Source organism: Oryctolagus cuniculus, chromosome 19 (assembly GCF_964237555.1).
Source record: "Oryctolagus cuniculus chromosome 19, mOryCun1.1, whole genome shotgun sequence".
Lineage (NCBI taxonomy): Eukaryota > Metazoa > Chordata > Mammalia > Lagomorpha > Leporidae > Oryctolagus > Oryctolagus cuniculus.
Window position 1 is genome coordinate 36959086 of NC_091450.1, and position 25570 is coordinate 36984655.

The 25570-nt window shown below is 63.2% G+C and overlaps 1 protein-coding gene across 4 annotated transcripts in view; it reads right to left on the reverse strand.

Moving 5' to 3' along the window:
* MAD1L1 (mitotic arrest deficient 1 like 1) overlaps nucleotides 1-25570 on the reverse strand; it is a 280453-nt gene that overhangs the window by 157371 nt on the left and 97512 nt on the right. For all 4 annotated transcript variants that reach the window (XM_070064279.1, XM_070064278.1, XM_070064280.1 and 1 more), the window contains one exon: nucleotides 4995-5139. In XM_070064279.1, coding sequence (XP_069920380.1) covers nucleotides 4995-5139 — 145 coding nt within the window. The remainder of the gene's footprint in view (nucleotides 1-4994; nucleotides 5140-25570) is intronic.

Genomic DNA, 25570 nt, shown 5'->3' on the forward strand with positions numbered 1-25570 from the left:
GGGCGTGGACGCGCGGCCTGGAGCAGCGAAGCACACATGGCCGGGGAACGGCTTCATCACCACTGGCAGGGCAAGCGTGGGCACCTGCTATCGACACGCTGCAAACCCGCCTCGGAGGGACGATCAGAAATGACCCGTCAGTGCCGGCCGATCAATACCACCTCCTCGCCGGCACAGAGCACGCCCGCCAGCGCAGCACGGGTCGGCATGGGGCCAACTCGGAGCAGAAAACGCCTTCCGCTCCCCCCCTGCTAAGCGGAGAATGGAAATTTCCTTCCCTGGGAGCTCAGGCTATGAACTTCAAGGGCACAAAGTCCAGGAAGGAAGCTGGGCACAAACTTCACAGCTGCCCAGGCACTCAGCTGCACAGCGAGGTGGCCCAGGACCCACAGGGAGTGAGCCCCTCCCACTTGTCAGCAGCCACCCGAGTCCCTGGAACTCGCTCTAACACGGTGGGATCTGAGAGTGGACGGTAGGTGCTGTAACACAGGGTGGCATCGGAAAGGCCACCGCAGCCCAGGGAGCTTTGGTCAGACAGAGCAGAGGGGCCGGTGCTGCGGTGTAGCAGGTAAAGCCACTGCCTGCAGTGCCAGCATCCCATATGGGCGCCAGTTTGAGTCCCGGCTGCTCCACTTCCAATCCAGCTCTCTGCTGTGGCCTGGGAAAGCAGTAGAAGATGGCCCAAGTCCTTGGGCCCCTGCACCCACGTGGGAGGACCAGAAGAAGCTCCTGGCTCCTGGCTTCGGATCAGCCAAGCTCTGGCCCTTGTGGTCATTTGGGAGTGAAACAGGATGAAGAGCTCCCGCTCTCTCTCTACCTCTCCTCTCTGTAACTCTTTGAAATAAAGAAATAAATCTTTAAAATAAATAACTAAACAGAGCAGCTATCAGGAACTGGCACCTGAGAAGCCCTGGCCCCGCTGGTGACGCACGCGCAGGAGCACTGCACCTGCAGCTCCCAACTGCTGAGCTCCCCTGGAACGCGGGCGGACTCCTGCGGACCAGCAGCCGAGGCCAGGCAGGTGGGCCACGCTCTCCAGCCCTCCCAGCCGCCCGTCAGTGCCCCCGGCTGTGGGGCACCCGTGCCACTTCCCGCCCCGGAGGAGCAGGCAAAGGCAGCCCCCGGGAGCCACGCACAGGTGAGGGCCCTTCCCGGCGGGGTGAGCGGAGCACTGCTCCACAGAGGCAGAGCTGCGACAGGAGAGGCTGGAGAGATGTGAAGTGCGAGGGACCGGGCAAGCCCCGGGAGGCACAGGGCAGCCTCCACGGCCACGCAGAACTGTGTCAACGGCCCCCCAGGAGCCTGAGGCAGGGCCCCCGAGCCCGGTTACGGCCGTGGGGAGGGGAGCAAAGCCTGGGGTGGGTCTCCTGGGAAACAAGCACGCCCAGCCCCCAACTCACATGACTGCGGGGGGCGGGGGGGTTCTGAGCTGCAGCCCAGAGGACCCTCGCCCTCCCAGGACCCCAGCCATCCTCACCCGCTGACAGGGTCCTCACCCGGTGACCCAAACCAGCCCCTCAGAGAGGAGCCTGTCCCTGCAGGCAAAGACAAGGAGAGTGCTGGAAAGAGATGACCTTGGCCTTCCAGGAGCCTGCCTAGGCTCCCAGTGGACATGGAAGACCAGGACTCCGGTCACTGAGCTCACTGCCTGAAACCAGCAAACACACTTGTGGGCGTTACCCCAGAGCAACAGCCACACACACACACACACACACACACACACACAGGAGCCTACCTTTTCAGAGCAGTTTTATCTGCAACGTGAAAATGTACAGCGAAAGTCAGGGGTTAAAGCCCATGGCGCAGCCACAGCAGGGCCTGCGGCACGGCAACGAGCAGGGAGCGGCCGGCACACGCTGCAGTGGGCCAAGGGCACGTGCACGGAGGCCCCTGTCCCACAGCTGGCTCCTCCTGCGCCCTGCAGAAGGTAAGCTCATTTGGCACACACACACATAAACTGAGTTTTCATCACAAGCATTCTCCCTGAACCTTGAAGTCCCCACAAAGGCTGTGAGATTCCACCTGCTCGTCATCTTCGAAGCCACAGCGCCAGAAATGGAGTTGGACTGCAGCCGGCAGCATCGCGGCGCTGGGGAGTGGCGGGGGCAGCCGGGCAGCGCGCGGGCACGAGCATGGACCGCCGGGCTTCCGTGCTGGACCGTCCCCAGCCCACGTGTCTGGACCTGGGACACTGTGAGCTTACGACAGTGCGAAAGCATCCACAAGCCAGGCCGCTGCACGTCACTCTGATACGTCCATGGGCAGCGCGGCCGCTCTGAGCAGCACAAGCACCCAGCCACATGGCCAGCTGTTCCCGAGAGACACTGACCAGCGCTGACCGCAGAGGGCGAGAGTGACGGGGGCAGCGCAGGGGCCCGAGGAGATGGGTGCTGTGCACACAAGCACTAACTTCCGCTCACACTATACCGAGACCGACCCGCCAACTGAACCAAATGTGCCTCACCCCCACGTGCGTGCGGCTGGTGGCAGGCATGGCTGGGTACGAACCACGTAGGAACTTCTGAACTGGCTCCACAATCAATCAAAACCCAATGAACGTCTCTGAAACCAGACAGACGCACTCCCCAAGGCTGCCACACACACACAGCCCAGGTAGACAGGTGCATACACACACAGCCCAGGTAGACAGGTGCACACACACACACACAGCCCAGGTAGACAGGTGCACACACACACAGCCCGGGTAGACAGGTGCACACACACACAGCCCGGGTAGACAGGTGCACACACACACAGCCCGGGTAGACAGGTGCACACACACACACACAGCCAGGTAGACAGGTGCATACACAGCCCAGGTAGACAGGTGCACACACACACAGCTCAGGTAGACAGGTGCACACACACACACAGCCCAGGTAGACAGGTGCACACACAGCCCAGGTAAACAGGTGTGCACACACACAGCCCAGGTAAATGGGACGCATACAGGTACACACACAGATGGACCAGGTAAATGGGATGCACACAGGTACACACGCACACAGACCGGGTAAACGGGACATATACAGGTGCAGGGCCCAAAAAAGCAGGTGCGTGCAGGTACAGGGTCTGGGGCACACAGCGAGCCCAGGTCTCACCCAACGCGCTCTCCACACGAGCTGCACACATTAGTCTCATGGCCTCCACGTGGATGGCAGTGGTCTGGGGGATGCCAAGGGTCAGCAGACAAGGCTGATGTCTGCTCGTGTCCTGTGGGTGGCCACGTCAGCATGCATCGCTGGCCACAAAGCCACAGGGAGGGCACGGTGACAGCAGTGGTGGCCACGCTCCAGCCAGCTAACCTCCTGCTCCTTGAGCAGCCTCGTCACACACTGGTCTAAGTCCCCCAAACTCCCTGTGTAAGCCACACCCTACTGATGGCAACACTGGGAGGGGCCACGTGGTGCGATGAGTGTCCCTGTGAAAGGGGCCCCAAAGAGACCCCTTACTCCAACTGGGGGCACAGCGGGAAGGCGCAGACCTGCAGCCTGGGGTTGGGGGAGTCCGGGGGGAAGGTCAGGGGCAGCCCGAGCTCTCGGACTGGCCCTCTGCTCCGCACCCCTCATCACGGGGCACAGCGCGGCCTCCACCCCACGCTGCACGGTCAGCAGGCCAGGGTGCCCCCACGCCAGCACACACACAGCTGCTCCTGCTGCCGGGAGCCCACCTGGACGTTGCCTGTCCGTCCTGCTGTCCCGAGTCTGGACACCGACACTGGGTGCACCTTTATGTCCCCCTCCCCCGTGTGGTTCTGCAAACAGCTTTCGAGAGCAGTCAGCACTCCAGGTCTCTGCCTGCACCACCACAGGCAGTGCCATGGGGCCACGGTGGCACCACCGACCCTGGCTGCAGCCGCCACCTCTCCCACAGGGCTGTGGCCAGGCAGGCACCTCCCCTGGGCCTCACACGCTCTGCAGGGGCTGCTGCCAGCAGTCACACCAGGGCGTGGGGGGCACACGCAGGGATGGGTAAGGCCCTCAGAATCTCGCTCCCATGCGTGCCCCAGCCGGGACCCCACAAACGATGGCGTCTTTGCCCGAGCAGCAGAGGCCAGGGTTGAGTAGCCCAGACATTTCTGGAGCAAGGCCAGAACCTCAGAGTCAGTGTCCAGAGCCTGGACAGTTGGCCCCGCCCATGCCCCAGGAGGCCCACAGGAGGCCAGGAGGACAGGGCCTTCCTGACAGACAAACAGGACACCTTCACCAAGGAGCGCCGGAAGTCACGAGGCGTCCCCTGAATACCTGCGCGTTTGGTTGCTAAGAAGCTTCAGAACCAGGAGGAACCCCAGCAAAGAGCCGAGGTCCTTGTCAGAAACGGCCAGGAACAGCGGGCTCCAGGCGAGCCTCAGGACAGGCGGTGGGCGCTCCGTCCTGCCACAGCTCGGGCCCACCGGCAGCGCTTCTGGTCCCACACGGAAGCTGCCTTCACGCCCCAGCAGCCTCTGCGCAAGGTGCCGGACACGAGAACAGGAAAGGGGTCATGCGGGACACAAGCCCACATCCCGCCCAGTGCATCTGGACACAGGGTGGCACTGCTTCCTTCCAAACCCAAGGCCACTGTCCCGTGCGCTCACTGCGGCTCACGGCAAGATGGCCACAAGGCCCACGGTGTCCAGCACGCTGACCACACAGCAGGAGACACAGGAGCCTGCAGAGGGTCGGCAGTGCCTGGGAAAGCTGCGCTGGGCCACGTCACCAGGCCGGAGGGAGGCCCACCAGTGCAAGAGGCGGGAGAGGAAGCAGGAACGGGGGACCCGCCCCCGGTTCTGAGCCCTGTGACAGGGAAGACGGCCTGGCACAGGTGTGGCAGTACAGGTCCAGGACGGGACCCTGCCGGCAACCCAGGGTGAGAACCCGACCAAACTGCAGGGCCCCGGGCAGCTCTGATCGAGGGACCCCTCTGCCCCCGGGGCTTCAGGTGTGCTTGGCTCCGCAGAGCCCTGCGAGGAAGTGGCCCTGGAGGAGGGGTCAGGAGCGCCCGTGGACCTGTACCTTCGTGAGCAGCAGGACGCGCTTCTGCAGCCTCCGGGCCAGCGCCTCGTGGGCCTCTCGCTTCTTCCTCTCCTCCAGCAGCTGCCCGCTGACCTGGCGCACCTCCTCCTGCAGCTGCTGCTGGGCCTTCTCCAGGGCCCGGGCGCTGGACGGGGAGAGGAGAGGCACAGTGGTGAGGCCCGGGGTGAGCGCCCCGCCGTGAGCCCTCCCGCACGCCCCAAAAGAGAGCTGCACGTGCAGCCAGCCGCCTCACCTCACTTCCTGGCTCCTGAATAGCCACTTAGCGCCTTTCAGGAGCTTCAGGATTTCAAACAGGCACCCAGGGTGATCCCAGAACGCGGAGGGAGAGGGAGGGGAGCTCCGCTCCACACACAATGGGCAAGATTGTCAGCCACCAGCGCTGCGGGACGGGGCTGGTGAATGAGCTAAATTGCCAGCGCAGCAAAACCCACGAGACTCGGTGCAGCTGTGCAGACGGAGCCGCGCCCACGGCCGCACCAGCATGGACAGCAGCTCCTCCTGCAGGGCTGGCGGGGAGCCCACGGCGTGCCTGCCCAGGCACTGGCCGACGCTTCCTGCCACCTCTGCTCCCAAGGATCCCCTTCCGTCCACACTATCTGCGGCCCCCAGACTCTCTGTGGCTCCCACTTGGCTGCCATGCTCAGGTAAAGGCCTCTGGTGGTCGCCCCCACTCACGGGCTCACTTCCCGCCTCCTGGCATAGCACCTGAGCCATTCACCCCCAGCCCCTCATGACACCACGAGCCCTCCAGGGCTGTTCTCTGCACTGATCGCCTGCACACGCTGAGCCCAGTGAGGCCCCACCTGTGGGACACGGCGTGACTCCAAGAACGCAGCTCGACCCCACCCTCGGGGTGTGGCTGAGGGAGATACAGGGGGCGGGACAGCAGGCCCCAGTCCTCCCAGGACCAGTGCACGGCCAGTCGCACCATGAAACCCTGGCAGAAATCACGGTGCCCGTGCTGTTTTTAGTTTAGTTTAGATTTTCCCAAAGAAAATCTTAACAAAATCTCAAAAAGCTAAGACAGAGAGCGAGGGCTGTGTCGGGGGGACGGTGTGGAGGCACAACAAGGCTGCCTGGGGCAGGCCGTGCACACCCCTGCAGCCTGACACCGGCCCTCACGCCGTTCCGGCTCAGCTCTGACCACAGGGACAGCGGCCGTGCGCTCTCCAGCAGGCTCTGCAGAGCCGGGCATGGGGGGAGGGGCGGTTATTAGAACTCCGCATAATTCCTTAGGCACCAGGGCATCATGGGAGAGTGAAAGGAACCAACATCTAAGGAGCCCCAGGAGGCCCCTGCTCAGAGCGCCCAGACTGGCCCCGGCAGAGCCTCGCAAGGCCACGGGAGCTGACGCCAGCACTTCACCGAATCTCACTAGCGGAGACTCGCATCCGAGACGGCGGCGCTGGCGACCACCCTGCCCAGCAGCCCCCAGCACCCATGGGCCCCGCGAGGGCAGCTGGGAGCTCCCTACAATGCACAACTCCTCGCAGGCCAAGCTCACAACTTGGGACCGGGACACTGACTCCTGGATCCTGGATCAGCTGAGGCGCCTCACGAGCGCTTACGTCACGGCTCCTGCGCTGAGGGTTTACTGAAGATCAGCGCCATGGCCCGCTGCCTCAACAGCCCTGGGGGAGAGGGGAGCACAGGCTGCTACCACCTGCCGGACAGGTGGGGGGTGCTGTGAGGAGCTGTCCTTCCTCCAGGCGGCAGGCCAGCCCAACAGCAGGTGAACAAGCCCCAAGACCTGTGCAACACCCTAAGTCCACCATGAGTCACGCCAGGGCTGCAGCCCTCAGCACCCAGGGCAGGTGCTGGCCCACCTGGGAACACAGCAGGGCGGTGCCCCTCACCCAGGGCAGGTGCTGGCCCACCTGGGAACACAGCAGGGCGGTGCCCCTCACCCAGGACAGGTGCTGGCCCAGATGGGAACACAGCAGGATGGTGACCCACCCAGGGCAGGTGCTGGCCCACCTGGGAACACAGCAGGGAGGTGCCCCACACCCTGCGCAGGGCACACTGGGAGAGCAGGGAGCTCCAGAGGACAGTACTAGGCCCAGCGGGAAGCACTCTGGTGCCTGTCCCAAGAGGGGAACACACTCAGTGATGGAAGGACAGGAGGAGATACAGCCTCCGAGCACTGCCCTCAGGGCCCAGCCCCCACCAGGCCACGTGGCCACACCTGACGTGGGCCTGCACTCCTGTCTTTCTGCAGGACAGAGACTGCAGCCCGGGGACCTCACAGGGACACAGCAGCGCAGCTCTGCAGGCTCCCACCCACCCGGTCCCCTCACCACACACGAGGCGGCGGAGGCCGGCTCAAACTGCCCTCAGCAGGGGGCCAACGCCCATGGCAGCCCCAGGCCTCCACTCTGCCAGAGCTAGGTGCAGAGAAATCTACTACTGAACGCACGCTGCACTGAGCACTAAGCTTCCCACGTTAACCGCACAAAGGAGTGAGGATGCCCGGACTTCGACGGGGCAGCAACAGCAGGCGACAAGAAGCATCGGAACAGACCTAAACCCCAGCAAGCCGGAACAGCACCCGAGACCGCGGAGGGGTGGCGGTGCTGGAGGCTGAGCCCCGTGGGTGATGTGAGGATGGGCACAGCCCGCGGGGCCAGAGCCTCTGAGCACTGGAAACCGACAGACGGGGCTCGGACGCTGCTAGGGAGCCCACGAGTGTGGCTGAGGGCCCTGCAGGGAAGGAGGCAGGCGGGAGGCCCACAGGCACCCCTCCGCCTCACCACGCCGAGGGCCCGTGGAGGCACCAGCCGGCAGGAGGACAGCGGGCAGAAGACAGGTAACAAACGTGCCGTGAGGCATGGCAGGGGAACAGAAGGCGAGGTCGGGGACGCGGCAGCGAGCGGGCAGCACTGGGACCCTGTCTCCAGGGCTGGCAATGTGGAGGTGGCCTGCAGGCTTGAGGCTGGGCCGGCTGGCACAGGAGCCAGGTCAGGGGAGGGGGCCTGGAGCAGGGGAGGGAGCCTCCCCACAGAGAGCTCGGGAGATGAGAGGGGGCACCAGGGACAGAAACAGGACAGCGGGCACCCAGGAGCAGTGCCACTGCTGGTCACAAAGCAGGAAGCGGGGCCAGTGCCCTCGGGCAGCAGAAGGCCCAAAGCCTCTTATTTATTTTGAGAGGCAGAGTTGTGGGGGAGGGGAGGGGAGGGGAGGAGAGAGGAAAGAGAATCCTGCATCTGCTGGTTCACTCCCCAAACAGCTGCACCGGCTGGAGCTGGGTTGATCCCCAGCCAATCTGAAGCCAGGAGCCAGGAGCTTCCTCTAGATCTCCCACGTGCGTGCAGGGCCCAAGCCCCTGGCCATCTTCCATTACTTTCCCAGGCCACAGCAGGGAGCTGGATGGGAAATGGAGCAGCTGGGACTCGAACCGACGCCCATAGGAGATGCCAGCACTACAGGCAGCAGCTTTACCTGCTATACCACAGTGCCGGCCCTGTGGCTACTCTGCTTCAACCAAGGCACCCAGGAAAGCAGGGGATGACAGCTCAAGTGCTTGGGCCCCTGCCACCCGAACGGGAGACCAGGAGGGAACTGCAGGCTCCCGGCTTCAGCCTGGCCCAGCCACAGCTGTTGCAGGCAGCTGTCTGGGGGATGAACCAAACAGAAGATCCTCCCTCCCTCTCACTCTTTCAAATAAATAAATCTTTAAAAAAAAAAAAAAAAAAAAGGCAAGAGACTTGTGGCACGCCCACAGGCCAGGCCAGAGCCTGACAGCCACACCCCGGGGTGTGTGCGCCTGCGGGGACGCGCTCTGCCTCACCTGGGCCCTATCTTCTGAAGCACGGAATAAAAACTCATAAAAAATTAAACCTGCACTTCCATGGCCCAGTTGAACTCTGAGGCCACTGGCATTTCCGTGCGCCTCTGGGAGTTCAGAACGAAGCTCTCAGTTCTGAAGCTGGGCGGGGCGTGTGCATCGATCAGCTCTCTGAGCAGCTCCTGGAGGAAGCAGCGCGCTGTGCGAGGCCCTCGGCCCGCTTTCATGTCATCCCCATCAAAACCGCCCGCCTCCGCGGGACCAGGAAAGGACAGGCTGCCTCGCCGGGCGGCAGGAGGCCTCCAACAGCCTCCTGGAACACACTGCTGGCTCCAGCCATGCAGCCCGCATACTCTGGGTACATCCACCCGGCACCCGGCCCTCCGGAGACGCGCAAGGCAAAGAAGGAACGTGTACAGACACCACAAGCCTCCCCGGGCGCCGTGGCCAGGGGCCCCGTGGTGGGAAGCACAGAAGAAAACACCCAGGCCCAGCTCCACGTCTGTGCGACCCTGATCCCCGTGACGGTGTCTACAGGGGGGCCCTTGGGAAGGGACCGGCGTCCTCATCGACCTCTCCCTCTCCACCCTGAGAGCCTGTCTTCCAGCCGAAGGGGCCCTCCCCACACCTCACACCTGCGAGGCCCGGATCTTGGACCTCTGAGCTCCACAAATGTGAGAAACGGCATCTCCATTAGCTCCCAGGCCATGGTTTCTTCCTCCAGGAACCCCAAGAGAAATCAGGAAACCTAGGGCGGCTGTCCGCATGCCAGCAAAAGGGTGCACAGGAAGCGTCATCTTGGGGTGCCAGGAGACACAGAGGGCGAGCCCTGTTGCTCAGGCTCTGTGAGCCGTGCACGCCAGCCTTGAGCCCTGCACTGCTCTCACAGGACACCCCCGCACAGCCTCCCTGTGCACCTCGGCCCTGAGCCCTGCACTGCTCTCACAGGACACCCCTGCACAGCCTCCCTGTGCACTTCAGCCCTGAGCCCTGCACTGCTCTCACAGGACACCCCTGCACAGCCTCCCTGTGCACCTCGGCCCTGAGCCCTGCACTGCTCTCACAGGACACCCCCGCACAGCCTCCCTGTGCACCTCAGCCCTGAGCCCTGCACTGCTCTCACAGTAAGCACCCTTGTTCTCCCCCGTAAGCACCCTTGTTCTCCCCTGTAAGCACCCTTGTTCTTAGACCTGGCCACAACCGTGAGTCTTCCCCCACCCTACAGATGAGCAGACTCAGGCCCACGTGGCGTCGCGGGAGGCCGCCATGTCTCCAGCAGCACACAGCGACACTCCACTCCAGCTCCTCCAGGCTCTAGAGGGCATGTCACAGGGTCGCGGGCTGTGCCTCTGTGGGGCACAGAAGCCCAGGCCACACCAGGCAGTGTGGTGGGAGGGCACAGGCCTCCCATTCTGGGCCTGCTCTGCCCTGGACATCCTGAGAGGCTGGAAGAAACTTCTGGAAGGCTGCCCATCAGACGAACAGAAGCCTCAGGCTGGGAAGGAGCGCAGAGGGGTGGAACCCACGGGGAGCTCCGTCAGGAAGCACGGAGTCCTCAGCACGCTCTGAGCCCAGAGGACCTGCGACCCACTGGGTGGCCACACACCACCCAAAGGACGCCAGGACACGCAGGCGGCGGGCTCCAGACCCACACACCACCCAAAGGACGCCAGGGCACGCAGGCGGCGGGCTCCAGACCCACACGGCAGGGCCAGGGCACAGCAGGCGGCGGGCTCCAGACCCACACGGCAGGGCCAGGGCACAGCAGGCGGCGGGCTCCAGACCCACACGGCAGGGCCAGGGCACAGCGGGCAGCGGGCTCCAGACCCACTGGCAGGGCCAGGGCACAGCAGGCAGCGGGCTCCAGACCCACTGGCAGGGTAGACAACGCTCCGGGCAGCAGACGAGACCCTCACAGAGTACCGTTCTGTCGGGCCAAAGCAGCAGACGGGAACACAGCCACAGTGTGGCAGTGTGGGACCCTCCACTCATTTACGAGGCTGGGGAACAGGGGCCACGCTGCCTGTGTGGCCTCCAACAGGGCCGAGGGCAACAGGTAGCAGCTCGGGCTCAGTGACTGGAACACTTACTCCTGAGTCCCCAGAGACACAAAGGGCTGCTTGTGCATGGTCAGCTCCGGCCAGCCCCCCACCGGCCCACAGAGAGGATGGCCAGGCCCGGGTGGCTCCAGCTTCCCTGGGTACTTGGCATTTGTTTCTGGAAGCCAGAGCCACAGGCGAGGCATGGGCAGACGGGGGCTAAATGTTTGACAGAGGCAGCAAGAAGCCAGTCCCTCCACCCTAAGCAGGTGACACTAAGTGACCGACAGTCCCCGCCCGCCCAGGAGAACCAGGGCCACAAGGTCCCTCTGTCTAGGTGCCACCCAGCCACGGCTTGAGTTTCCAGAATTTTTTTTTTTTTTTTTTTTTTTTTTTGACAGGCAGCGTGGACAATGAGAGAGAGACAGAGAAAGGCTTTCCTTTTCTGTTGGTTCATCCCCCAATGGCCGCTCCGGCCGACACGCTGCAGCTGGTGCACCACACCGATCCAGAGCCAGGAGCCAGGAGCCAGGAGCTTCTCCTGGTCTCCCATGCAGGGGCAGGGCCCAAGCACCTGGGCCATCCTCCACTGCGCTCCCGGGCCACAACAGAGAGCTGGCCTGGAAGAGGGGCAACCGGGACAGAATCCAGCACCCCAACCGGGACTAGAACCCGGTGTACCGGCGCCGCAAGGCAGAGGATTAGCAGTGAGCCGCAGCGCTGGCCTCCAGAATATTTGTCACCAAAGACTAAAAAGACAACATGTGGAGAGGGAGAAGCACAAGGAGGGGACCTGGGATGACTCCCTGTGAGCCCTCCCCCCAGGAGGAAGGGACTGAGGCGGTCCCAACAGCAGAGCCTCACGGCCTCCACCGTGCGGCCTGGTCCTGGAGGCGGCACCCCGCTCCGTGCACCTCCACCTCAGCACCTGCAGGAGTCCGCTACAGGGGCCCAGGAAGGACGAGGCCGGCCCCCAGAAGGACACCTGCCGAGGACAGATGGAGAGCGGGCCTGGAGACAAGGACAGCTCCCAGACAGCGACCCTGGGGCAGTGAAAACAGCCCAGGTCAGTGTACGGCCAGTCAGCCCGAGGGAGGCAGGCCGGAACCGGAGGAGGCACAGAGGATGTGCCCACCCGCCCGCCCGGCCGCCCCGTGCCGACCTCTGTGAGAGCTGCTGGGTGCCTCGTAGGTCCCTCCCCGCTGACCAGGCTCACCAGGCTGCCCACACTCCTCATGCCCCTCCACCTCTGGCTGCAGGTGTGGCCACGTGACCTGGGAAGCTCACATGCCCGCCCAGGCAGCAGGGTCTTGGGCAATGTCGTCATGGAGTGTGTCCCCCTGCCCCCACACAGCACCTCAGTTCAAGTCACAAGGGTCGCTCCTGCTCCTGGCCCAGGTCCCCCTGCACACTGCGACAGACACATGGGTGGAGTCTCCATCAACGCCCCTCCCGCTGTGGTCCAAGAGGGCAGAGGTGGCCCAGTCTCTCCCCACGCGGCCAGGAGCTGACTCAGAACAACCCCCTCCAAGCTCCGTGGTGACAGCCCAGGAGGACAATGGGCCATAGGAGAAGCCAGACTCTGCAGGCCGAGGCCTGGCGGCTCAGACAAGGCTGCTCCTGGACAAGCAAAGGTGGCGGGCCCAAAGAGAGGGTGAGAGACGGGGGCACATCTGGGACTCCGGGCAAGTTCAGGGTAAGGGAAGGCAGCACCCAACGCTGACAGAGGACACCGTGTGCCGTCCCTGCCACCAGGCAGGGAGCCACTTGGCAGCCCAGCAACAGTGGTCCATTTCTAGACACAGCACACACTGGCCTCAGAATTACTGCCCACGAAAGCCACGGTCTCAGAACGGCACAGAGGCAACACTGCACTGTTTGCAGGGAGGCAGCCGGCAGGGCCACTCGGCATGCCCCTGGGTGCAGGACCCAGCTGTGTCCACAGAGAAGCAAGGATATGGCCGCAGGGCTCCCCTAGAAGGAGGGGACCCACAAAGCCAGCAGGACCCACCCCTCCCTGACCACCCACGTCTCCATCAATAGAAGCGTAGGCCTTCAACAAGTACCCTGCCCCTGCCCCAGCCACAGGGCACGGAAGCCACGGAAGGCGCTTCTGTTTCCGAATCCTCAAATCCTCATGGGACTAAAGAGGGCAGTGAGAAAGGCAGACCCCCGAAGACAGGGTCTGACTCGGAGGGGTCTCCCGCGAAGCCAGACAGTCTGTGAGGTCAGAGGCACCGTGGCCATGGCTCTGCAGCCGGCTCAGGCTACTCAGTGGGAGTCAGACCAGGGCCGCACACTGTACCACCCCCATCCGCCACAGGCTTCGCCCACATTCCAACACTGGCCAGCACAGCTGGGACCAGGCGGTCACCTTGCTCAGCTCTTGCCCAGCGCCGGGCTTCGGAATGTGCTGGGAAGCAGGGAAGCCCAAAGACCAGAAGGGGCGGGAAGGAGGCGGGCAGGCCCAGGGTCACTCTCGGGGAGGCAGGGAGCTGCCCCTGGGCCCATGATGCCCAGCGCGGCACGGCCCGCAGCGATCTTCATTGATACCACCTGCATCCAATCGTAAGTGCTTCCAAGTGCCATCACACGTTTCTCTGGGAAGACAAAAACTCAGTGGAAACAAACCCGGGCAACGAGAAAAGCGAAGGCAGATAATTTCCAGGCAGAGCCACAGCCGCAGGGGCGGGCTCCCGAGCCAGGGCCGGCCGATGCACTCTGCCCTCCGCCTCCGAAGAGCTCTCTGTTCCTAGCTCGCTCGCATCAACTGCAGCCACCAAATTCAATTTGCATTCCCAGATAAACACAGGCCACTTGGTAAACACTCTCATCTGACCTTGAGATGTGAGAAGCAGAGCTGCTAATGCCCTATCACAGTGAGTCACCCGCTCCCCACGCCCGCCCCAGGATCAGTTCCAGGCCTGTAAGTGCACAGGAGACACGGAAGGGCACAGCAGAGATCGAGGGCGGGCTGTGGCCAAGCGGCCTCCAGGGACCCCAGCCCTGCCTTCCAGGAAAAGAGGGACATTCAGGACAGTCCAGCACCACGGGCAGTGCTGGTGTCTGGGGACACTGCTGGCCTCTCGGGGGTCAGAGGTCACGTGCCCCGCCCTGCCACCTAACAGTGCAAAAGCCAGGAGTCCTGGGCCAGCAGCAGAGCCGCGTGGGGCACCGAAGGGCACCAAGCTTAACATGTGCCGGTTTCTGTGAATGGAATCCCAGGGCACAGACTGCCGCGTGCTCCGCGGGGCTCCCTGCTGACAGACGCCGCCCCGTGTGGGCCAGCGCCGAGACTGTGGACCCGCGGCCCTGCACAGGGAGGTTTCCAACCCCCAGCCTGTCCATAGAGGCATGGAGTAGAAACCCTGCCAGCAGGACCAGGGCGGAGACAGGAATCCATGTCAGCCCAGCCCAGCCATGGGCACGGCAAACACAGGAGTCCCACGCCCACATGCCTCGCCATCTGTCCCACAGGGCTCCCTGTCTGAGTGAGGCCACGTGGACATAAGCGCACAGGAAGGAGATGCAGACGTGTAGACTGCTAACTCCAACACGTGAACTGCCGTCAGAGGAGAAGTCTGGCGGTGTCCTCCAGCCAAGGCCAAGGACGATCGGGGGCAGGCCACCCAGGGACCATGGGCACAGTCAGGACCATGGCACGCAGCAGGCAGGGCTCACTGGCCTCTGCTGGCCCTCAGCCCCCACCTCCTGCCCTTTCAGGACCCAGGCTCCTTGTCTGCCTCTCTGGACACAAACTTCCAGAGAGAGGGCGCAGGAGGAGGGAAAACTGGGTCTGGGGAGGAGGAAAAGGGGCTGCTGGTGGCCAAGGGGTAGGTGGACGACAGCGGCTGTGTGTTCTACCAAAAGCCCACCAGGTCCCAACAGACCTGTCGGGACGCAAAGGCCCACGCCTCCAAGTAAATCCTGGGGGAAACGGACCTGGGAAGGGAGCCTGGGTTTCAGGAAGGGGCTGCCTCCAGGCTGCATCAGGCTGGGGACCCGCCCCACACAGAGTGTGAGGCTGTGTGCACAGTCCGTGTGTGTGACTGCGCAGGTGTCCTGTGTACATGTGTGAGTGTGCATAGGTGTGTGTGCATGTGTGTGTGTCACTGCAGGACTCCTGTGTACATGTGTGAGTGTGCACAGGTGTGTGTGTCACTGCAGGACTCCTGTGTACATGTGTGCATGTGCACAGGTGTGTGTGTGTCACTGCAGGACTCCTGTGTACATGTGTGAGTGCACGATGTGAGGCTGTGTGACTGTGCAGGTGTCCTGTGTACATGTGTGAGTGTGCATGGGTGTGTGTGACTGCACAGATGTCCTGTGTACATGTGTGAGTGTGCACGGGTATGTGTGACTGTGCAGGTGTCCTGTGTACATGTGTGAGTGTGCCAGGTATGTGTGCGTGTGTAAGACAGGCAGGAAGATGCAATGCCTCCAGCTGGGTGTGTGGCAGCAGCCTGAAGGGCAGCAGGCGGAGGTCAGGGCGCGTCAGCACTGAGCTGGCCCTGGTGCTGCCAGTCAGACGGTGTGAGTCCGTGTCCACGCGACAGAGCCGGGTGGCCAGCAGAAGGGCTGGGCAGGGCGGGCCTGAGGAGCGCGCTTCGGAGATGCGGCATTCAATGCGGCCGTGAGTCAAACCAGACAAGCAAGCGGGTGAGAGAGGAGGCAGGGGCACCAGCCGCGTCTCTGTCTTCGGAATCGCCCAATAGCCCAATTAGCAGCTCTGATGCCGCGGTGCCTGCGCCCCGGCGATCGATGGCCACCCGTGGCGGGAGAGGCAGTCGCCGGCACCTGTGCTCATCGCCGCCCCCCAGAGCCCGAGTCCCCGATTAACACAGCCCCTGCTCTCTGCAGATTCCCATTGATTTTGCTGTCCTCAACCCGAAGCTGAGAAGTCAATACCCAGGCGGGCGTGGCCCTGTCCTGGGGACTCTGCGTCCCCCGCCCTGCCAATCAGGCCTGCCCGGCACAGGCCCTGGGGGAGGCCATCTCTGTGCGTGTGGCACTGCAGGTAACCAGGGCCGACAGACTCTAAACGCTGTCACTGATGGAAAAAGAAACCCCTCCAATGCATCCCCCACGCGGAAAACAGCAGCGGGGAGAGAGCGAACGCTCGCTGGGGACGGCAGTCTCTCCCGCGCTGCTCCAGGGTGAGCCGCGTCTCCACGGTGACTTCCTGTTCAGCCCAGCGTGGGGCTGCGAGAGCTGACACTTGGCTGGAGAAATGCCAGCTCTGAGCAGTTTGCTTCTCTTGAACTTTAAGAACTGACTGAGACAGAAATGACCTTTAAAAGGCAGGGTTAGTGCTGGCTGGGCCGGCTGCAGCCGCCTCTGCTCACACAACATGACGCGACGCCGGCAAACGCGGCCAGGCCTCGGGCCGCGGCGGGTGGCCGGCGCCTGACGCACAGAAGGCCGTGCAGTGGGCTCAACACCCACCTCTGCTGGTGTCCTTGGGTGCGCAGAAGTTTTGAATGTTGCTAAAGCCTGTTTGGTTAGCTCTGCTCTTTTGCTGCCTGTGCTTGGAGTATCCTACGGGAAACCGTGACAGGGGCGGGCACTTGTCTGGCTGTCACAGCACCCACATCCCACCCTGCAGGGCCGCCAGCATTCTGCCAAGGCAGACGCGGGAGACAGCAGCCATGGCTCGAGTACCTGGGTCCCTGCCTCCCAGCTCCCGGCTTCAGCCCAGCCCCAGCGCTTGGGGGCTTGTAGGGCATGAACCAGCAGCTGCGGGTGCACATGCCTGCTCGCTCGCTCTCTGCCTCTCAAACCCCTCACTCCTTGTTTGAACAGGAAGAGGCCGTTCCTTCATAAGGAGTCACAGGGACCGGCACCAGGGCCTCCTTCCAGGCGGTTTGGGTGGAGCCCCGCACGCAGGTTTCTGAACACGAAATGCTACAGAGCAGGCCCACGTCCAGTCTCCCATCGACCCAGGCCACAGCAGGAGCGAGGGACTCCTCCTCACCTCGTGACACCTCCCCCACCGGACGTGGGCAGAGTCCCGGGGGCGCGTGTGGCCTGGGCTGCTCCTGGCCGGAAGCGTCCCGGCGGCTGGCCCCAGCTCTGCACAGCTCTGCTCGGCTCCCATTTCTTTGGAGCCGCGTTCGGCACTGTGTGTGCCATCCGGCTCCTTCAGGTCTCTGTTGGCCCACACGGCTCGCAGCGGTCTCACGGCCTTCCTGTGGCTGCGAGGTCACGCACGGGACCAGCACAGGACGCCCTTGCCTGCCCCGTGCAGCTAAGGAGCTGCTGACGGCCGCTCTGTTCCCCTGCGCTTTTCCGGTCCCCACTGCGCTCACCTCTAACCTGCCACGCGCCCCCCGGCTGCTTTGGGTTTCACCTGCTCACTGCGTCTGGCTTATCACGGGGAGACGCCTCGTCTGAGGCCTCTTCTCTTTCCGGTAACCACAGGCTATCAACTTCCCTCTGAGCACGGCTTTCGCTGCACGCTCTACACCCCGAGAAGCCATGACGTCAGTTCAACTCACGGCAAGGTGGCGTCACCGGTCCCGTGACGGCCTCCGGCACAGCGGCTACTGAGAATCTCGCCGGCCCTGCAGCTTCCCTCCTAACACACCTCGTGTGATTCCAGGCTCGGCTCTGTAGTGCAGTGGGCTGAGCTACCACCTGGGACACTGGCATCCCAAATGGGCAGAGGTTCGAGTCCCGGCTGCTCCTCTTCTGCTCAGGCTCTCTGCTGGGGCCTGGGAAAGCAGTAGAAGATGGCTCAAGTGCTTGGGCCCCTGCACCTGCTTGGGAGACCAGGAAGAAGCTCCTGGCTCCTGGCTTTGGATCGGCCCAGCTCCAGCCACTGTGGCCAACTGGGAAATGAACCAGCAGATGGAAGACCTCTCTCTCTGTCTCTCCCTCTCTGCCTGCAACTCTACCTCTCAAATAAATAAAAATAAAATCTTAAAAAGAGTGAGGTGCTCTGCGACCTGGCGAACGTCAGTGCACACGGGGCACGATGAGTCCTGCTCGCTGGGTGAGGCACCCACAGACGCCTCCACCTCCGCTGCCTCGGCCAGACACGGAGGGAAAGCCCTGCCTCCCACACGTCTGATGTCTGCAGCAGCCCTGGCACCCAGACCGAGGGGACAGCAGCACCCAGGGCGGCCCACGCCACACAACCAGACCGCGGCGTGCAGCCGCCTCCCTGTCGCACGCGCTGGTGCTGGGGCCCACGCAGCATGCCCGAGAGTCAGACACAGAAAAGCAGTCAGCACGGGGGGACAGGCGTGCAGCCCAGCGGGAGAAACGGCAGAGCGCTGCACGCAGGAGGTCCCGCCCCAGGACATCACAAGACTGCACAGGACACAGGACCCACGCTCCAGCTGTCCTGCCCACAGCAGCCACAGGCAGAGGATTCGAGATAAACCCCGCCTCTTTTCAGGAAAGGAGTGAGGGTGGCCATGCCAAAGCCACAGCAGGGAAGCCGGCTCCAGTCACAGGAGCAGAAAAGTCCGGTACCAGCACCACGCAGCTGAACGCACGCTGGACGACACCTGGTGGCCTCCAGGTCTCCCGTGGCGAGTCACTAGAGGAGAAAGCAGGGACAGCTTGTGCAACCTGAGCCAGGTCCCATGCCAGGCCTGCCTCCCTCAGAAAGGCACTGTGCCCACAGCCCCCACCTCTGGCCCCTCACAGCCCTCTGCTCTGCCACCCTGTAACCCCGCAGAGTGCCTCCCCAGAGCCATGGACGTGGTAGCTTAGCCCACTATACTACAGAGCCGAGCCTGGACGTCCACGTGGGGACGTCTCCCCAGCACCTCCTTCCCCCAAGGGCAGAGCAGCCAACATCAAGGAGGTGCCCAGAAATTCTGTTTGCAATGGACATGGGATGATGACTGGCAGAGCAAGGGCATCAAGGACCAGGGGACAGCACGGGCATCGACCACACCCAGGTGCCATCATGTGCTGAACCCAACACGGAAACAGGTGTGCAGGAACAGCAGCGGAGCTCCGGTGTCTCCATGCCTGTGGGACCAACACCGGGCACCTGGCTCCTGGGCACTGAGCAGTTCCCAGAGGGGAAGCCACCATGGGTCTGCAAGAAGGCACGGCCCACGAGAGCAAATCCTATCCATGCCTGTGCCAGGGACCCAGGAACACGTGGGGAGGAAGGAAGCTCCACCATGCCAGCCCTGGTGCCGCAGCCCCCTGATGGCACAGAGGAGGGGCCCGGCGGCGCAGGGTGGGGCACCCACCGAAGAGGCACCGAGCATGGAGCCGGAGCTGCCGTGCAGAGACGCGGCGAGCAGCAGGGGAGGAGAAGCGTCTGTCAGCAAGGCCTTGAAGGTGAGCCAGTGAGGCAGCAGGGACAGAGGCCGGGGCTGAGGCCCCCTGGGGAGAAGCGCGCTCGGCCAGTGCAAGCACTCACACACAGGCAACCCAGCCAGCCCCAGCGCTCACTCCTCTGCACCAAACAGCACGGCCACAGCCGGCGCCAGGCCCCAGACGGCCCGCGGAGCTGCTCCGAGCCAGGACCGTCGCCGTCCTCCTGTGCACCGGGACCCTGTGGCCTAGGAAGGCCAGAACGCAGACCCGGGCCTGCGCGGCTCGCGGGCTGGATCTGAGCAGACGGCGACCTTCCTGCTTGCTGTAGCAGACGGGACTGCCGCTGTGCTGTACCCGACATGAAACGTTGGGAGACATGACAGAAGAAGCACCCAAAACACAAAAACCAACGGGAAAGCCTGGTGTGCCATCTGCGGGCAGGCGACTTTTAACACAGACACAGAGCGCAGAAGGACACCCGACAGGCGGGGGCGGGCATGTCGGCACAGCGCCAGTCGGAGCCCAGTTCCCAAGCAAGTTCAGGTAAGAACAGAACCAGGCAGATGTCGGGAAATATTTGTTAAAATGCAGAGAGAGGGACATACAGGCCCTGGCATACAGCAGGCACAGTCACGTCGGAGGACCTCACGCTCAGCCAGCACTCGGCAAGCAGAACAGAGAAGGCACGCTGTGCGTCAGAGGGTCATGACAACGCGGCCAGCACCTGTCAGGCACGCGGTACAATCCCTCCCACCTCCCAGTGCTCGGCCCAAACGTGTGCCCCCAAAACTCTTCCACTTCTCATCTTTACATTTCATTTTATTTATCTGAAAGGCAGGCAGAGAAAGACAGAGACAGAAAGGTCTTGCACCCACTGGCTTATTCCCCAAAGGGCGGCAGCAGCCAGCACTCGGCCAGGCCAAGGCCAAGGGCCAGGAACTGCATCGGGGTCTCCCACGTGGGTGACAAGGCCTAACCGAGCCGTCACTGCTGCCTACCGGCTCGACGGCTGGCAGGAAGCACAGGAGCCGGGACTCGAAACACACGATCCCACACGGGACGCAGGCGTCCCAGGCCGCACCAGACGCCGCGCCCCGCGCCCCGCGGAAAGGCCACCCCTGCTCCGTGCACACAGCCAGAGGGCGTCGTCTGTGACCTGGAACACAGCCCTCGGCCCACGCCGGCCAGGCTCGCCAGCAGCCCTGTCTCGCACCTGCATCTGATACAAACCCAGCCTTGGTTACCGCAACAAAAGGGACCGAGACACACACCTGGAGTCAACAGACAGCCTTGGTGGGGCAAAGGTTCAGATGGAACACCCACTCTAAGGGAAATGCTGAAGGCGCTTAGGCCGCGGGAAGAGAGGGGCTTTCTGCACCACAGCAACAGAACAGCAGCTCCGGAACCAAGGACACCCCAGTTCAGAGCTGCCACCTGGAAGGCAGCGGCCGCCTCACCCCGCTGGCGGCTGCAGGGGTGCGTTGTGCCGTGTCTGCTCTGTGCACGCAAACCACGCTGCACTACAAGGCTCTTCTGTTACAGTAACAGTAAGACGAACGCACCAGTTCCACCGAACGGAAATCAGATTCGAGGATGCAGTCTGTTCACGAGGGAAGTGGCGTTCTCAGAACCACAGCAAGCACCCCTCCCCTGGCGCCCTGGCACCGCAGCCTGCACGGGACCGGCCCACCTGAGCCTCGGCCACGCCCAGTGCGCTCCCGCAGCTCCGCAGGGCCAGACCCCACGTTCCACCCCTCAGACCCTGTCGCCAGGAGCTAGGCACAGGAGCCGCACGTGTGGAGGATCAGCCAAGCATCGACAGAGCCGCACTCGGCCGCGGCTCAGGACTAACAGAGTCCTTGTCGCGTGGTAATTAAGGAGCCAAGGAGCAGAGCTGCCAGTGCCCCTAATTACAGACTCCAGACAAGCGGCTCCGTCAGAGGCACAGGCCCGACAGCGGCTGAGCGGAGACAGCCGGGGCCCACGCCAGTCACTCTCGCATGGTGACAGTGCCTCCGGGGGGGGGGGGGGGGCCTGTGACGCCACCAGTGAGTGATGGAGCAGACACCCCAAAACTGCCCGACCTGCCCAGACTGCAGAGAGGAGCGCAAGGGGACAGAGGGCCTGGGCGATGGGAGATGCGGCAAGGGCTGCGAGCTGAGCACAGGCCTTCACAGAGCCCGGGGCTGTGGCAGAGACCGCCCTGGTCAGGGGCCTCCCTGAAAACCCGACCGCAGGCACGAGGGGCAGCCAAGCTTGAGGGGACCCTCAGGGCGACACACCTGGGAACACCCAGGACGGGACACTGGAGGGACTGGGAGCCGTGGGAAGGTGTCACACGTACGACTCTGCAGAGGGCGGAAGGGCCGTGTGTACAGCGAGGCCTCGCGTCTGCAGGGCGCCGTTCGCCCCAGGAGGCAGGGAGCACGCTGGCAGCCGCCAGTTCTGGTGTCTGGGAGCAGAGCTGCTGCGGGCAGGCAGGGGCTTTCCGTGTACTCCAGCAAACAGTGTCCAGCTCCACAGGGACAGCCGAGCGCCTTCCGTAGGGACTGCGGCCCTCGGGGCCCCCACAGCCTCCCCACGTGCGGCGCTGTCGCCATCTGTTGCCCTTCAGCCCTTCTCTCTGCCACTCCCTAGGACACCCCGTGTGCGCGTCCTCTTCCTCGCTGTGTCCTCTGTGGTGACACGGCTGCAGGTCTCCTGTGCATTTTAAATCAGGCTCAAACTCCTGATCACGGAAGCGACCTGCAGATGTGTCCCGGTGGGTGGCTGCCTTCTCGTGCCCTGAGTGACAGTCTATAGGGCCGGCGTTCGGACAGAGGCCAGGTGCTGCCCGGGACACCGCATCCCGGCAGAGTGCCTCGACAAAGTCCTGGCCGCACCTCCAATCCAGCTCCCTGCTGGTGTCCACTGGGAGGCAGCAGTGAGAGGCCAGGAGCCTGGGCCCTGCCACCCACATGGGAGACCCAGATGGAGTTCCCAGCTCCTGGGCTGGAGATGGGAGATCTCAAGATCTCTCTCTCAAATAAAACTTAAAATGTTTTAAAATTCAAAGGAAACCAAAATCTAAAAAACAACAGTATCTTTCCACAGAGCGAAAGCTAATGAGGCGAATGTATCGACTGTTTCCTCTTGGTGCTGGATCCAGAGCCTCACTGCCCTAGGCGGCCTCCACGCAGCCCCGGGGCCTCGGCGATCGCCCAGCAGGCAGAAGAAAGCAGGCGGCCCGAGATGAACGCGCGGAAATCGCAGGTTCTCTGAAGGCGCTCGTGCCCTGTGGGCGACGATCGTGTGTGAGACTCCATCCTCGGGAAAGAATCGGTGACTATGCAGGCAAAGACGGGGACACGTGTGAGTCCGGATGGTATTTAACGTGGTGACTAGATCCCGACCAAGGAGAGCCTACCTAAAAAGCACGTATAGGGAGAAGGGCCTGCAGTCTGAAGGTTGTATTTAATTTAGAAAACGCTCACAAAAGACAAGAGAAGACGCGGCACCGGTGCGCACAGTACGGCATTCTCCCTGAAGCGCGCGCCTCATTCACGCTCGCGGGCGTCAGGAACCGAGCCAGCACAGTGACCGTGCGCCCCCAGGCAGAGACGCACAGGAACTCCATTCTCTCCTTCCTGCCTGTTCATCTGCGCTGTCCAACGTTCTGAATCAGACCGGGCGCCTTTTGTCATCAGACCCAAAGGAGCTATTCAGATGAGGCGCCCTCATCCCGCTCCCCCAGCTGCGAGAACACAGCTCCAGCAGCGTGGAGAGAGGAGATACGGCCGGCCGGGCCCCGCCCACCTCCCCCGGGACGCCCTGCCTCCAGCACCACACAGGCACGACGGGTGATGTGGCTATCGGTCTGGGTGGGTTTAAACTTGGACCCCCGGTGCTATGTGACGGCACCAAGGGCAGGACGCTGACCCAGTCATGGTGTGGGGGCAGTGAGGGGTGGCACGGGGTGCTGGCACCCTGACGGCTCTCTAAGGAGACAGACACAGACGCGGGCTCTTCCTGTTGGCCATGGGAGGCCCTGCAGCAAGATCACACTCAGCGGATGGCCCACCAGTGGGGCCGCCATGCCTGGGGCACACCAGACACCACACGCCCACCACCTGGTCCAGGCCACGCCATCACTGCAGAGGTCAGCGGAGGTGCAAAGGAGAAACAGAGCACCAGCAGGCAAAGGGTCAGAGATGCAGCCCCAGGAACCAGACGTCCCAGCTGGGGTCGCACGTGCTGGCCAGGGTGGGCCGGGGGTTCCTGGCAGAGGAAGCAGTGGCAAGGCTGGGGACCACTCAGGCAAGGTGGGCAGCCCATGACGAGGGGACAGTGACGAGGGGAGCTGAGCGCACGAGGCCAGGGCCGTGACCTGGCCAGCACCGAGTGGAAGCAAGGGACCTGGGACGGGCAAGGCCCCAAGGCAGCAGCCACAGTCACCAACGCCCGGCCCGCCCCCCACAGGTCACTCCTCAGCACCTGACCGGCAGCACAGAGCCCTGGCCAGCGTCCCCAGGTGCCTGAGCCCACACCTCCTCCGCTACGTCAGCGCCTCCAGCAAGGTGCCCCTGCCTCTCTCCCTGCTTTCGGGGAACAGAGATAAGAGGCATTTCTAATCACTGCTATCTCCCAGCTGCAAATGTTCAGCCAGTTTTTCCTTTTTATTTAAAAAATGAAATCTCATTTTAGATTTGAAGAGAGACAGCTCCCAGCCTTGAATGCATTAACCACCTGCCCTGGAGGCCAGGAAGGGGCTGTGGGAAGTGTGGCAGGTGGGCAGACACCAAAACAGGAGCCAGCCTGTGAGAGAATGTCTCCTTGCTGCAGATCTCCACCTAAAGGGGTGCACCGTGGCAGCGGCCACCCGCCCCACCTCTGCACAAGGCATGGGTCCCGGGTAGGGAGAGCCTCCCTGACCATGCCACAGCCACACCGCCCGCCCCACCTCTGCACAAGGCATGGGTCCCAGGTGGGGGAAACCTCTCTGACCATGCCACAGCCACACCACCCGCCCCACCTCTGCACAAGGCGTGGATCCCGGGTAGGGGGAGCCTCCCTGACCATGCTACAGCCACACTGCCCGCCCCACCTCTGCACAAGGCATGGGTCCTGGGTAGGGGGAGCCTCCCTGACTATGCCACAGCCACACGGCCCACCCCCACCTCTGCACAAGGCATGGGTCCCGGGTACGGGGAACCTCTTGACCACACCAGGGCCACAACAGTGCAGGCTACAGATTCCGAGGGTCGGCTCCAGCAAGCAACTCCTGCAAACCTGGGAACCACAGGTCTCCCGACGTTCCACCGTGCAGCTCACCCTCAGCCACAGGCACACAGGCCATCCAGGACTGACTGCCGACAGACTGGGTGTGAGAAGGCAAACCCCACACTACCCTTGGGGCACCAGGGTTTAGCGCCAGCTGCACCCGGCACCGTAAGGCTGGGGCAAATGACCCCTGCTGCTGTGCTCTGCGGGGGGGGGGGGGGAGGGGGAGGGCGGCCCAGGAGCGGCCCCCCGGAGTGAGCCGGCAAACCCCGCCTGCTGCCTGTCCCCAAGGGTGACGAGCAGCCCTCTGGCCTCAGGCTTCCATGTCCCAGCTGGACACGGGGCGTGAGCCACATGTGCCCTGAGGCGGGCCAAGGGCGAGGGCTTGCTCTGTGGGGCACCAGGTGGGCAGGCAGTCTGGCTTCTGGCTGTGCCCCACACCAGTCTCATCTGGAATGTGCCTGGGCTGCTGTCCGTGGTCCTGCATTCCAACAGCAAACCAGGAAAGGAATGCGGAGTGGCACAGCAGGCGGCTCCAAAACCGCACAGCCAGAGTGCCGAGCCTCGGGCCCAGCTACACCTCCCCACTTCATCTTGGCAACTCCTTCTGTCTCTATCATCATTGCAAAATAATTAATCCGGGCCTGAAGGGAACTGGAGGCTGAGGAAGGAATGGCTTGCAGCCCCCGTGACTGGAGCCGCCCCAGCCCCAGCCCCAGCCCCCTGGCCCTCGGTGCCTCCCCCAGGCTCACCTTCAATCTGCAGACACGCCTGACAACTTGACATTGGTGTTAAAATCTTATCATTTATGGAACGGCTCGGTTATTAACCGAGTCTCATTTGCACGTGTCAGCGGAAGAGAAAAATCACCTAATTAACCACTTTCCCCATCAGTTGGGGGGGGGGGGTGCTGCCAATTTGTCTTCGACTGCCTCCCTCCTCCCCTGGCAAAGGCTCGCCTTTAATGGGAGAAGATTTATAGTCCCTCGCAGGGGCCTGGAAAACTTCTCCCTCCAATCACGGAGATGTTAAACACGGGCAAGCGTGATGCCGGCCCTCAGGGGAGACCACGCCCACAGGGGCCTGGCAGGAGGCGGCAGCTCCCCCATCGACCCACCCCAGGGAACACATTTATTTTGCTCCGTGAAAACACGGCTGTTTGAGTCGCCACGACAGCCCCCGAGCCA